The sequence below is a fragment of the Argentina anserina genome, chromosome 4 (assembly GCF_933775445.1).
Source record: "Argentina anserina chromosome 4, drPotAnse1.1, whole genome shotgun sequence".
Classification (NCBI taxonomy): Eukaryota; Viridiplantae; Streptophyta; class Magnoliopsida; order Rosales; family Rosaceae; genus Argentina; species Argentina anserina.
The window spans coordinates 18,899,995-18,913,965 of record NC_065875.1 but is presented as its reverse complement, the minus strand read 5'-3'; the positions used below and the strand labels follow the sequence as shown (position 1 = coordinate 18,913,965).

General features: G+C 40.6%; 2 protein-coding genes across 3 annotated transcripts; one reads left to right on the top strand and one right to left on the bottom strand.

The window, feature by feature from the left end:
• Window positions 1-4,714: 4,714 nt before the first annotated feature.
• On the top strand, window positions 4,715-6,081 carry LOC126792878 (1,4-dihydroxy-2-naphthoyl-CoA thioesterase 1-like). The gene is made up of 3 exons (XM_050519384.1): window positions 4,715-5,075; window positions 5,197-5,388; window positions 5,832-6,081. The coding sequence occupies exons 1-3, from the start codon at window positions 4,944-4,946 to the stop codon at window positions 5,982-5,984; spliced, it is 477 nt and encodes a 158-aa protein (XP_050375341.1). The 5' UTR covers window positions 4,715-4,943; the 3' UTR covers window positions 5,985-6,081.
• Window positions 6,082-6,448: 367 nt separating this feature from the next.
• On the bottom strand, window positions 6,449-7,519 carry LOC126792876 (uncharacterized). 2 transcript variants are annotated; one of them, XM_050519383.1, is made up of 4 exons: window positions 7,133-7,519; window positions 6,992-7,042; window positions 6,777-6,910; window positions 6,449-6,692 (listed from the first exon to the last, which is right to left on the bottom strand). In XM_050519383.1, the coding sequence occupies exons 1-4, from the start codon at window positions 7,391-7,393 to the stop codon at window positions 6,689-6,691; spliced, it is 450 nt and encodes a 149-aa protein (XP_050375340.1). In that variant the 5' UTR covers window positions 7,394-7,519; the 3' UTR covers window positions 6,449-6,688. The 2 variants fall into 2 exon arrangements, with proteins under 2 accessions (XP_050375340.1, XP_050375339.1); XM_050519382.1 differs by having other exon boundaries at window positions 6,449-6,696; window positions 7,133-7,518.
• Between the last annotated feature and the right edge of the window lie 6,452 nt (window positions 7,520-13,971).

Below are 13,971 nucleotides of genomic sequence, written 5' to 3'. Positions count from 1 at the left end.
ATAACGTAATGAAACATAACGTAACTTTTTATTGATTGATAATGAAGCTTATATATATGCATTACATACAGAGTATCCCGAAGAATCCGAGATTCATATCTATTACATAAAACATAATCTACTCCGATAAGGAAACCTAAATAGGCTAACACATAAGGGTAGAATAATAATTCTCCCATAACACCTTTAAATTGTATTTTATTTTCTTATAAATGAATTTAAATGAAAATTTGGATTAAACATTCTATTCTAATGACTTACCAATATAATTCTAATTTTATATTCTAATATCTTCCAAACACTCACATGTAAATATGAAAACTTATTCCATTTCAAATTTGTTTGGAAAAGAAAATAATTCATTTCCATGTCTAGACACTCCTGTCAACCAAACGGGCCTTAGGGACATAGAGTCAAGCTCAATGAATTATTGATACGACATCACTTACGGTAAAAGGATTCGAAACTCCCTCAACATGCAAATTGATGACCAGATCAAGTCTGCGCACAGCAAAGGTGCTAATTAGGGGTGGGCATAAAAAACGGAAATCCCGATCTCGTCCCGATCCCGTCTCGAAATTCGTAGGGACGGGACGGGACGGAGTGTAACGACCCCAAAATTTCGAGCTTAAAACTCAAAATTCTAAAGTCGTTTAACATAAAATAATCTCAATGAAATCGAAATCATTTAAATGTCACAGCGGATCAATTCTGAGTTCTCAATACAACTCAGTCAAACCAATTATTACAACCCAAAATTATAATCCATACATAAAATGGAAATGTAATAATCCTCACAAATCACTCACAAATCTCACAGATAAAATCACACCAATTCTCACACACAAATCCACGCTAAAACCTCACCACAAGTAGGATACGAATGATTTCGAGCCTCCGGAGTCGTCGCTCAATCTCCACTAATCAGCACCTGCGGAATTATCCCCTACACCATCGAATTGGTGCACCGGGATTATAAACACAAACCCGGTAAGCTTGTAGCTCGTATGAGTAAAATCCAAATATAATTCGCATATCAAAATATACGAAAAATCACAAATCAACAAATATAAATGCTCTCATGAGTCAATGGACAGCCCATCTGGTTGTCCCAAAGGAATATGAAATGAAACGCTCATGAGAAAATTAAGTAACCCTTCTGGTTACCCAAATGCATTTATAATACGGGTACCAAGAACGCTGGTACACATCTGTTACCCCTCTCGTAATACACCGCCGATATTGGATAGCCACCCGCTACCCAACATCCAAAACAATCTGAGTACCCATGAGCAGATAACCACCCGTTACCTCACATGCAGTACTAAGGCAGACATACTAGAGCTCTAACTGTATCGTAACTTTCGCCCGGCCAAAGGCTAGTTTCCGACTTGCCAAACACGTACAATAATCTCACATCATATTGTACTAATCACGTCCGAAGACAAATCAACATTTTAACAATCTCAATGTTAAAAATTCACGTACAATAATCTCACATCATATTGTACAATTCAAATCACATGCTCAATATATTCACAATAAAATCATAACAGTATATTATATAGCAAACTATATATATTCGTACTTATTTACCATTTATACAATACATATATAGTCCGCTATATCTTATACATGTCATATTTCACCACACATGTTCAATACACAAACTTCCGTCATTGAAATGACCATTTCTAATGAATTTATAACAGTATATAATTTAATGAACTATATATATATGTACTTATTACCATTATACAGTATATATGTAATCCACTAAATTGTATACATGTTGTAATTCATTATTAAATACTCTTGCAAAATCTTGAATCACCGCGAGGGTAGATTCATAAATATGTGAGATTTTACTCACCTTATTGACTTGAGCGTAATTCCACAATTCTCGAAGATAATTTCTTTCCTTGATTTAACGATAACCTTGAAAAGATAAGAAAAGAATTTAGAATCGTTTCGTAAACCTTTAAATGCCGAAACAGTAATAATCGGTTACTGTTCAGCAATTTTCGGTTTTACGAAGTTACTGTTCACTGTTACTATTCACGGTTACTGTATAAATATACAATTAATACGTATTTCTGTACATATAAATAATATATACGTATTTCTGTACGTATAAATACTATATACGTATTTCTGTACGTATACGTACGGTTTGAATGTAAATACAATCTCAGTAAATAAAATTTACTAAATTACCCTTTTACAAATTACTTTTTACATTTACTGAAAGTAATTTATATTTACATTTACCGTAGGTAAAATTTAATTACATTTACCGTATGTAAATAAAATTTACATTTACATTTACCGTACTTAAGTAAATTACCAAAATACCCTTATCGGAATCACTGTTCACGCGCCACCTCCGGCAGGCCGCGCGTGGGGCCCACGCGCCGAGGCTAACCACGGCGCGTATCACGCCACCGCCACCACCAAACTTCTTCTCTCTTCCTCCTCTACCTCCCCACGGCATCTCGCCGTGCTTAGCCCCCCTCAAGCCTCCACACGCGCCGCCTAAGGCGGCGGTATCCCCAAAACTCCTCCTCCTCCGATTCTCCCCCAAACTTCATCAAATCGATCCCAAAATCATCCACACACAACACAACATCAAATTAAATGTATTCCTTACCCGTACGTTGCCCTAAAATGGCCGGAGAACTCAAAATATTCGGCGGGGTCGAGACCGTGCGATCTGCGAATTGGGCGATGCGAATCGAGCTCAGGTCGCACCGTTGATGGTTCTGGAAGTGAGAAGCGGCGAAGGGATGAGCGCCGAGGTCTGCGTTTTCAGGAGCGGAGCATGCGGCGGTGAGAAACGCAGGAGGTTCGGTAGTGGCTCACTGCTTCACGACGACGAGGCAAGGCGTCATTGGCTCGGGGTCCGACGCGGGGGTCCTTGCGAGGTCGTGTGGAGCGGCGGTGAGGACCACGGAGGGCTGGAGGGTGGCAGATCGACGAGAGGAATTTTCGAAGGGGGAGAAGGAGAGTCGGGCCGAGAGAGAGAGAGAGAGTGAGAGGGAGGGAGGCGGAAGTGAAGAGAGAGATAGGGTTTTCCAATTATGGAAACCCTAATCTCCAAAATGCCCTTATATACTTGTTTCCAAAATCGGAAACAACTTCTAACGTTAATAACTTTTACGTACAACGTCCGATTAGAACGCGTCACATATCCACGAACTCGTATCGACGAGCTCTACAACTTTCGTGAAGAAAGTTGTCGAAACTGAGCGACGGAATAAAAGTCGATAATTTCGTTCGGAAACGTAACGTTTTTTTTTTGAATCAAACGTTCCGATAACGTTTCCGTTTCCGTTCCGTAAAGTTGCAAACAATTATATTCATGTTAATTGAGTTTCACAACTTTATAGAATTCAAATCAATTCAAAAATCGTTTTTAAAAATTAGGGTTATTACACGGAGGTCTAAAAACGTTCGTCCCGTCCCGATCCCGTCCCGTTTCATAATAGTGGGATGGGACGTGGGACGAATAATTTATATCCCGCTTCGTCCCGTCCCGTCCCACCTTTAATGAAAACTTAAAAAATTCTTATATATTTGTATCAAAATGAAACTAATTTATGTTCTTAATAACTCCAAGATTATATCAATTCAAATAATAATTGTAAATTATAATATTTTGAACATAATATGTATTTTTTTTGTTAAAATTTCATTATTAAATGTTATTTTGTTAATGAAAAAGTAAAAATATAGGTTTTTATTTAACTTTATAGGAATGTGGGATTTGTCCCGTCCCGTCCCGATCTCGTCCCGTCCCAACCGGGATTAGTCCCGAGTGAGATGCATTTTTAAAACACTCGTCCCATCCCGTCCCGTGCCCACCCCTAGTGCTAATTGCTAAACACAAGAGTACAATCTCATTAAAAACTGCAAATTAGCCAACATACAATTACATTATGTACTAGACAAAGGGCAAAATTTGAAATGCTTAAAGGAAATTATTTAGAACATAAACCAAATTAATACTAGAAGCATATATCCAAACTCTAGCCTCTCCCGAAAATGGAACCATTAATTTGATACCCTAAACTGCAAAGCCCCGCTGCCACGATCGACCTAAACGATAAACACAGTAGCCTATCAAGCAGATAACACTAGATCAAGGCTCCACTGGCTATTCAGAGCATCAACCCGGTCACCTATACATTGCCAGCCCAAAACTGCATATCGGTACTAACGTTTACCCGAAACTCTAGTCGGGTTTTGTGAGATCCCTACGAAAGATTTAGAGTTCCGTAATTGCTTCGCATTGAACCGGATTTAACCGAAAATTCCAGGAAACAATGAATAGAAAAAGAAGTTGAAAAAGAATTCTTTAGATAAAATATTTGAAATATGACAATGGAATCAGGCACCACGAGGTGACAATAATAGTGACATGTATTTGTATCGAAGTTCACATAGCTACAAGGTGCGAAAGAAACGACCGGGTGTGGAGGAAGGTGGAGAACGCACCACGAGCGTCCGCTTACAATTCAATCACAAAGACCGGTAGCCACCTACTGCTCCTCCTCCATGGTTTACCTCCGCCCCCACCAACCACCTCCCTACACCGTTGTGTGAATTGACTAAACGGCCCCTCAATCCTTGTACCATGGACCCCTTCCAAGCATATGAACAATGCCCATGCCACCACCAACCAAGTAAATAAATAAATGATATGATATGTGACCAAACGCAGAAGAGTCTTACAGAAAAGAGCAAAAGTCCTCATCTCTCACCAGTCACCAACTCACATCACACGATCCCATTGAATTGTGTTGAAAATAATTGGTTTTGTATCATCATTTTGGCATAAAGAAATTGAAACAAAATTAGAAGTGGAAAAAAGTACATATACCATTACTTCCAGCTGATCAAACTTCCTCAGTGATCATCTATCTGATACTGACTGCACTGTCATGGCTTCCCGGTCACCGGAGGACAAGACGGAGGCTATAGATGCTCCCCTGCATGCAGTTGGGTTCGAGATTCAAGAAGTGACACCACAGAAGGTCTGTGGTTACCTCAGAGTCACTGAAAGAAGCTGTCAGGTATCATCGTCTTCATTGGTTCCATGTTTCTTCATAGATTTGAGTTATTTCCTGAAGAAAGTCAAACACGGAGAAATTGAACATGGAATATTACTGATCGTTTGGAAATAACCCAGAGCAGCCATTCAAGGTGTTACATGGAGGTGTATCAGCTCTAATATCGGAGGCTCTGGCTAGCATAGGAGCTCACCTGGCTTCTGGTTTACAAAGGGTGGCTGGAATTCACCTTAGCATCAACCACATGAAGCGAGCTGAGCTTGGTGACCTTATCTATGGTGAAGCCTTACCCATCAGCGTTGGCAAAACTATTCAGGTTCATCTCTTCCACATCCAACTCCACTAGTAGTCACTAGTTAGTATTTGGTTGTCATAAATTTAGTTTCCAGATGACATTTCAGATCTGCATACTAGTTTCACATCATCATCAATATTACCCATTTTAGGCAGAGTAGAATGTGTGGACTCTATTTCCCATGTCAGTTTCCCAGCATTATACAGGAGCCTATTATACAGAGGTAATTTCTAATGAAAAAAATATAAATCTACTGGCACCATCCGGCCTACCTTTGTGGAACTGTAGGAATGTGAATCTATTGGCACCATCCGGTCTGCCTTTGTGGAACTGTAGAAATGTGAATGTCATCCAAGAATGGGGTTCCCTCCACCTTGGGGGTTCATTTACAAAATGATTATGATTTATGAATGACAAATATATTACACGATTCTAAATTGTACTGATGTGGTAGTATTGAATAGGTTTGGGAGGTGCGACTTTCCAAGATTGATCCTTCAAACTCAGATATCAAATCCCTCGTATCATCAGCAAGAGTTACTCTTTTGTGCAACATGCCTGTGCCACAGCACGCAAAAGATGCAGGTGAAGCCCTCAAGAAGTATGCCAAATTATAAAAACTTATGTAACCCTGTTTGTGTTTTTAAGTTTCCACACTTGTTACTAAACTTTATGAAGAAATTAGTGAATCCATTGCCAGCATGCATAACTATACTTTAGTGTTGTTTTCGCCGATAACCTGAGACTGTCAAACAGTATGAAGTACACATCTATTTTCTTTCTTTCCTTTTTCAAGGCGATGTGAACTAAACAGAAGGGAGTGCCCAAGCAGCTAAGCTAGCTAACTCCAGTACCTGGATACGTTTAGAGACGACACAAAATACAGTGATGATAAAAAAATCAGCTAAGCAAGGAATCAGTTTTAGAAAAAATCTTCATGATAATCCCCAATCCAAAACTAGCTCCCAATCATTGACACCATTTATTTTGTCTAAATTATATTAGTTTCTCACTTGTTTATAAATCAATATTATCCGATTCCCACACCTAAGTGGATAAGTCATAAACTATCATCACTGCGATCATTATCCCCGAGAGCCAAAGTTCTCACTTTATTAATCATATAGTAGTTGGCATTGTTGAATTCAAACTTGATTAACTGATACTAAAGCAAGCTTACATTATGTACAGAGCATACTGATACTGCTCACACCAAGCTAGAACGAAGTTACTGACTCTACACTTTAGTGCCTTAACATGCATACAAATCGAATCAACAACAAACGTCACTTTGAACTCTTCCCCCAGCCAGTTGCAGAAATCATCTGCCTTGAAAACGAAAATCAAAGTAGTATTAGCAAAACGGTCTGCTAAGGAAACAGAATTGGGGAAGCAAATTATGGTAGTACCTGATACTGCTAAGCTGTTTGGTCAAATCATTGACCTCAAGGCCAGACAGTTTCAGAGAAAGCAGAGTTCCAGGTACCTCCTGCGAGACCACATCGGAGAGCTTCTCCATTGAAGCTGCCAATTTTCTCAAAGACTGAAATCCCATTAAACTTGATTGTTATATGCACTGATCCAATCATCTTATTGCTCAATGTTCAAAAGATAACAAACTTACCTTGGTTGTTGGAATGGAAAATATAGCAAGGGATAGAAGCGCAGCAAAAGCCTTGAAATTACAGCCAGTAAAAGCTTTGATCAGAAGTTAATAATAACTTTGTGTTTGATTATAATGATGTAAATCGAGAAATGGGTTTACCGTGGAGAGGACGAAGAGGAGAGAGGCGAGGCCCAATTCGGGAGAGGGTCGAATTCGCAGAGCTCTGAAGGGTTGTAAGGTTACAGAGGAAGAAGAAGAAAGCAGGGTTTGTGTTTGTGAGGTTGGGATATTTGGTAGTTGCAACTTCGATGAATATGGAGTATTCAATTTGTGGGACACGACGGAGGGATCTTTCCGGGCGCCGTGAAAAGGGACTGCCGGCTTCAACGGCAAGGCCACCGGAATCGATCGACTCCACATATATGTATGACGTAATCCACTAAAAGCTATATTATCGTCCAAGACCAGATGAGCGACGTCGTTTCGTCGAGCTGCCTTACTTGGCTATTTCGGTATGCCTTCATTGCCTTGTGACCATATAAGGTTTTTCAAAAAATAAAAATAAAAATAAAAGGTGTTTAGGGCTTCTTTGAATTGGGAGCTATAAGCAGTCTCTCAAAGATTTTGTAGGAAATTAATTTATGAGGGAGGAGGTTGTGAAGCTGGCCTCATCATCCACAGAGGCTTACTTCTTGCAACTAAACTTCACCTCAGTTCTCCTTCTATTGAAGCTGATTGTTCTACTTTGATCTCAGCTTTACATTCCTCTGAAAAATAAGCTATTAATTGGTTTTTGAGTCCTTTGATTTAGCAGATACTTGTTAAATCGAAATTTATTTCTTCAGTAAAGCTGGTCTTGCATAAGTCGTGAGGCCAATAATGCTGCTGACCTTGTAGCTTTCTTGGTTTCCAAGTCTGAGTGACCTCTGTATTAGATTGAGAATCGTCCGATTTGTCTTTCTCATTTTTTATATTCTTTTTTTGATAAAGAAAATAGTGAATTGGTGAATCTACTACTCTGGATCCGGAGAGCAGATACGGTACATGCCCTCTCTGGGGGGTATTTTTCACATGCAGATGATCAAACTTTTGACCTCATATTATCATGAGTATCACATCAGTATTCGTCCAACATGCAAATGCAACCTGCATTACCACTACACCAAACCCCTTGAGAATCCTCCGACTTGTCTTTCTCATTTTTTATATTCAGATGCCTCATGAGGGCTTTTTTTTCATGGCTCCTTGGTTCTTGTTTGATAATTTAGAGTTTGTTTGTCAAAAAAAAAAAGAATAAGAAATCTGGATGGTGTGGTTGAAACTTACAAGAGTCATTAATAAGTTTAAAAATACATGAGTTTGCTAGAAATATATCAAGCAAGTGTCACGCCGTCACTTACTAATTAAAATTATTTTCAAAGTGAGATACATATAAATTTTGAAGTGGTATTATGTACTTATTCTTCACTGGCAGAGATATTTCGTATACGTAATTTGTATCGAGTGATACATTGATACTTATAATTTACGCCTTCAAAATGATGAATCATGCATGAAGCTTAAAAATTGGTGCGTGCATGTATCAGAATGCATAGTTCAACTCGGATGTATCGGCTGAAGTTGACTGTTTATCCTAGCTCTTGACTTGATCAAAGTGACAATCCCGCCCACGGCCCACCTAGTCGGCTGGTTACTAGTTGTACAACTTGTTAGTGCGTGTTAGTGAGTGTGTGTTAGTGCATGTTAGTGCAGCATGATTAACTCCATAAATCACGGGAGTGATTCATGGAGGAATCGCTTGTAGTTAGCCTATATATAGGTTAGTTTGATGTTGTATAGATATATATTGTGATTAAGGAAAAATACTTACCTTGTTTCGAGTTGGTATCAGAGCATTGCTCTGCTCCTTTCTTTTTTTTGTGTGCAAGCTTGCCATCTTCTCTTCTCCCGCTGCACTAAGTCGGAATACCCGACTCTCACTCAAGCCCACACACCGGCCACTACAAAGCTCTCCTGCCTCGCCGCCGTTGTCCCACCATACGCCCTCACCTCGACGTACTCATGCCTCATCGAGCCGGCCACTACAAAGCTCCACCGCCGCTGCAAAGTCCTGCATCGCCGACGATCGCTCCTGCCTCACCGAGCCGGCCACTGCAAAAGATCCACCGAGATTCACCTTGGTTCGCCGCCGCATCAAGCTCGCCGGTTCGCCCCCGCGTCAAGCTCGCCAGTTCGCTGCTCCCCTCCACCAGCACCGCTGCAAAGATCCACCTTGTTGGATCGGATCTTAACCCAACCAGAGAAGGTATAAAGGAGAAGCTATTGATATTTCATCCAGGGATTTGTTGAATCCGACAATTTTTTCACCCGACCCGGTCCATATCCCATATCCGACCCGGACTCAACCCGACCCGGATTCGACTCGACCCGGTCCAAGATCCGACCCGGCCCGATCCGGTTCAAGTTGGTGGTCTTTGTTGTCAGTTTAGGTTCACCAACAGTGCACGTACACCCTCGACAGTTTTTTCTCCATTTTCTACTTTTCAATGGGTTATGGAGACGAAGCTCATGTTCCGAAATTTGAAGTATCTGTCAAGAGTTCCGACAATGGGTCATTTGGAGGAACTAAGCTCAATGGGACCAATTTCCGAAAATGGAAGCGAATTATGGCGGCTCATCTTCGAGGCATGCACAAAATGGGGCATGTCACTGGAGTTACTAAGGCGCCTAGTGCATATGATATTGTTGCCTACACTAAATGGGACGACGATAACGGCCTTGTGATGTCCGTCTTGTGGAAAGCTATGAATGAAGAAATAATTGATCTGGTGGAGGCATGTGACACTGCGCAGGCTATATGGCAAACACTTGAAGATTTATACACTAACGACTCTGATTTCATATAAGTTCATGAGTTAATGTGCACCGCTTTGGCAATACAACAAGATGGGCAACCGGTTGCGCAATATTTCACTAAACTAAAGAATGTCTGGGCTGAAATTGATATGAAACGTCCTTGCATGATCAAGAATCGAGAGGATATTGTTTGGTACCAACGTGAGAAGGAGCTTGAGCGAGTTCACCATTTCCTGAAAGGACTTGATGTCAAACATAACAATGCGAAAGGAGAATTACTCTGACAGACCGAACCCCCTAGCCTCATTGCCGCTTTCACATATATCCGGAATGATGAATCTCATTAAGAGAGTCTTCATCAGACACAAGTTGAAGTTTCCAGCCTTACTGTTCGTGCTCGCTTTCCTGCCTCACCCCTTCAGTGGGTCCCTCCAGCTCCACTTCATCAGCAAGGACCACCACCAGGCTTCGGGAATCAGCCCCGCCCTCCTTGCTCTTATTATCATAGTACTACCCATGCTCGTGTGACCTGTTGGAAGCTGTATCCACACCTTCGGCCTAAGAAACCGAGTTATCGCCCCCCAGCAAAAGCAGCTATTCAAATCGTCCAGGATCCCAATCTCTATGGTGTGGTTGGACATGATCATCATACCGCAGGAGGGGCAGTACCTACCGCATCCATAGCTGGTCGTGGAAAAATTGGTATGGCTTTAAATATTTCTACCTTTGTTGGTTTTGATACTTGGATTATTGATTCGGGCGCATCTGATCATATGACTTATGAAAAATCTTATTTTACTGTATTGTCTCCTCCACCAGTACCCTATGTTACTAATGCTAATGGTGAGGCATTTCCCGTATTAGGGAAAGGGTCAGTTCGTATTACTCCCACCATAGAGCTTCACAATGTGCTATATGTACCTGCTTTATCTCATCATTTGATATCTGTCCCACAATCGAACGCTGATGCTAAGTGTTTAGTGACCTTTTTTCCTATGTATATGATATTTCAGGATCTTCTCACCGGGGAGTTCATTGGTCAGGGGTATTTGAGGGCAGGTTGTTTCATCTGGATCAGACATATGCAGGGGAGAAACCAGGTGCACAGTCACGGACCGCTTTAATCTCCACTTCTGACAAGCTAAGTGAAGTTTGGTTATGGCATCGTCGCTTAGGGCATCCATCTTTTAGTATTATGAAAAAATCCATGCCTACTTTGTTTTTTAGTGTGGATGAGTCTTCTTTACGTTGTGAGACATGTGTTTTGGGAAAGAGTCATCGGTCTACTTATTCTCCTAGTACTTCTAATAAAAGTACTTTTCTTTTTGAATTAATTCATTCTGATGTTTGGGGTCCTTCCAAAGAGTCTACTGTGTCCGGGATGCGGTATTATGTCTCATTTATTGATGATTGCACACGTCTTTCATGGATTGTTCTCCTTAAAACTAAAAATGAGGTTTTTCCAGCTTTTCAGGCCTTCTATAACAATGTACAAACACAATATAATACCACAGTTAAAATTCTTCGTTCTGATAATGGGGGGAATATGTGAATCATGTCTTTCAGGAGTTCTTTACCACACATGGAATTGTTCATCAAACCACGTGTCCTTACACACCTGAGCAAAATGGAGTTTCTGAAAGAAAAAACCGTCATTTACTTGATATGGCTTGGTGTCTTTGTTTTAGTGGCCATATGCCTCCGTCCCTTTGGGGTGATGTTGTCATAACTTCTGCCCACCTCATTAATCGTCTTCCCTCTCGTGTCATTCAGGGAAATGTTCCATATGAGGTGCTTGCATCTCATGTCTCTTTACCCTCTTTTCATAATCTACCTGCTCGTGTTTTCGGTTGTGTTGCTTTTGTCTATCTTCCAAAACACCAGCGGTCTAAGTTGGATGCCCGGGCCGTTAAATGTGTCTTTGTTGGGTATGGAGGACATCAGAAAGGATACTGGTGCTACCATCCACCTACTAGGAAGTACTATGTCTCTATGGATGTTACTTTTTTGAGGATATGAGTTATTTTTCCTCTTCTGATACTGCTCTACAGGGGGAGAATTCGTATTTTTAAGAGCTGTATCATGGGAAGGGGGAGAAAAATACGCCAGTAGGTATGGTGACAGGTTCAGGCTCAATTGAGATTATCAAAATATCAGCTACACAAGCACCATCCGATAATTCTGGTGTCATTACTTCAGAGATTCAGGAACCAGAAGATGATAACACAACTGCCCCTCTTGTCTCCGATACTACTATTACACCTGACCAATGCTCTCATGGTATGGAAGATCACTCATATGAGGTTAGTCATTCTACTAGGACTAATACTAGTGAGGCTAATAGTTGAGAATATGTCTTACCAAATAGGTCTACTTGGGGTCAGCCAACAAAAAAATATGAACCTACCATTCAGGCTAAAGCTAAGTATCATGTGACAAATTTTATATCTACCAAAAGATTGTCTAAGTCATATGAATCATTTGTGAATCAAATATCTACTGTATCAGTGCCTAACACAAGTACAGGATGCATTGTGAGATCCAAAATGGAGGAAAGCAATGGAGGAAGAAATGGAAGCATTTCAAAAGAACAATACTTGGGAGCTTGTATCTCCACCACATGGCAAGAAGACTGTAGGATGTCGTTGGGTGTTTACAGTGAAGCATAATCCAGATGGGTCAGTGAGCCGGTATAAAGCACGCCTAGTAGCAAAGGGGTTCACCCAGACATATGGCATATACTATGATGAGACATTTGCACCTGTTGCAAAGATAAACACTATTCGGGTATTACTTTCTTGTGCTGCTAACTTAAATTGGCCACTTAGACAGTTTGATGTTAATAATGCATTCCTCCATGGAGAACTTACAGAAGAAGTGTACATGGATCTTCCACCTGGATATGCGTCTGCTTCTCCAAGTAAATTTGTATGCAGATTGAGAAAGTCTTTGTATGGTCTTAAACAGTCACCTCGTGCTTGGTTTGGAAGATTCTCACAATTCATGAGGAAAATTGGCTACAAACAGAGTAACTCAGACCACACATTATTTCTCAGACATCAACAAGGAAAGGTAACAGCCCTAATTATATATGTTGATGATATGGTACTTACTGGGAATGATACTGTTGAGGTGGATAGATTACAGAAACAGCTAGCCACAAAATTTGAGATGAAAGACCTAGGTACACTCAAGTACTTCTTAGGCATTGAGGTTGCCAGAGGAAGTGATGGTATCTATCTGTGTCAGAGAAAGTACATCCTTGATCTACTAACGGAGACCGGTATGCTGAATTGCACTCCCATTGATACTCCTATTGAGCAGAACCATCGGTTAGCAGAATATTCAGATCAAGTGCCTACTGAAAAACCTCGTTATCAGAGGCTAGTTGGACGCTTGATTTATTTATCACATACGAGACCAGATGTTGCATATGCAGTAAGTGTAGTGAGCTAGTTCATGCATAATCCCAGTGTAGACCACATGGATGCTGTTATGAGGATTTTGAGGTACTTGAAGTCAGCACCTGGAAGAGGAGTAATGTTCTCCAATCACATTAATATCCTTGAGGTGTGTGGCTTCACAGATGCAGACTAGGCTGGAAATATTACAGATCGGAGATCCACATCAGGGTACTTTACCTTTGTTGGGGGTAATCATGTTACATGGAAGAGTAAAAAACAAAAAGTGGTAGCTCGATCTAGTGCTGAAGCAGAATACAGAGGTATGGCTCAGGGAGTGTGTGATTTATTATGGCTTAAAAATTTGCTACAAGATTTGGGTATTAAGCATGAGTATGCTATGCAGCTGTACTGTGATAACAAGGCAGCCATTGATATTTCACAGAATCCGGTGCAACATGATCGTACAAAACATGTGGAGGTTGATCGTCACTTTATAAAGGAGAAGCTAGACACGAAGATCATTAGTTTTCCTTTTGTTCATACAGAAGAGCAACTTGCCGATATGCTCACAAAATGAGTGTCTAAAAATGCTTTTTATAACGCACTTAGCAAGTTAGGCATGGTTGATGTATATGCGCCAACTTGAGGGGGAGTGTTAGTGCGTGTTAGTGCATGTTAGTGCAACATGATTAACTCCATTAACTCCATAAATCACGGTAGTGATTCATAGAGAAAGCA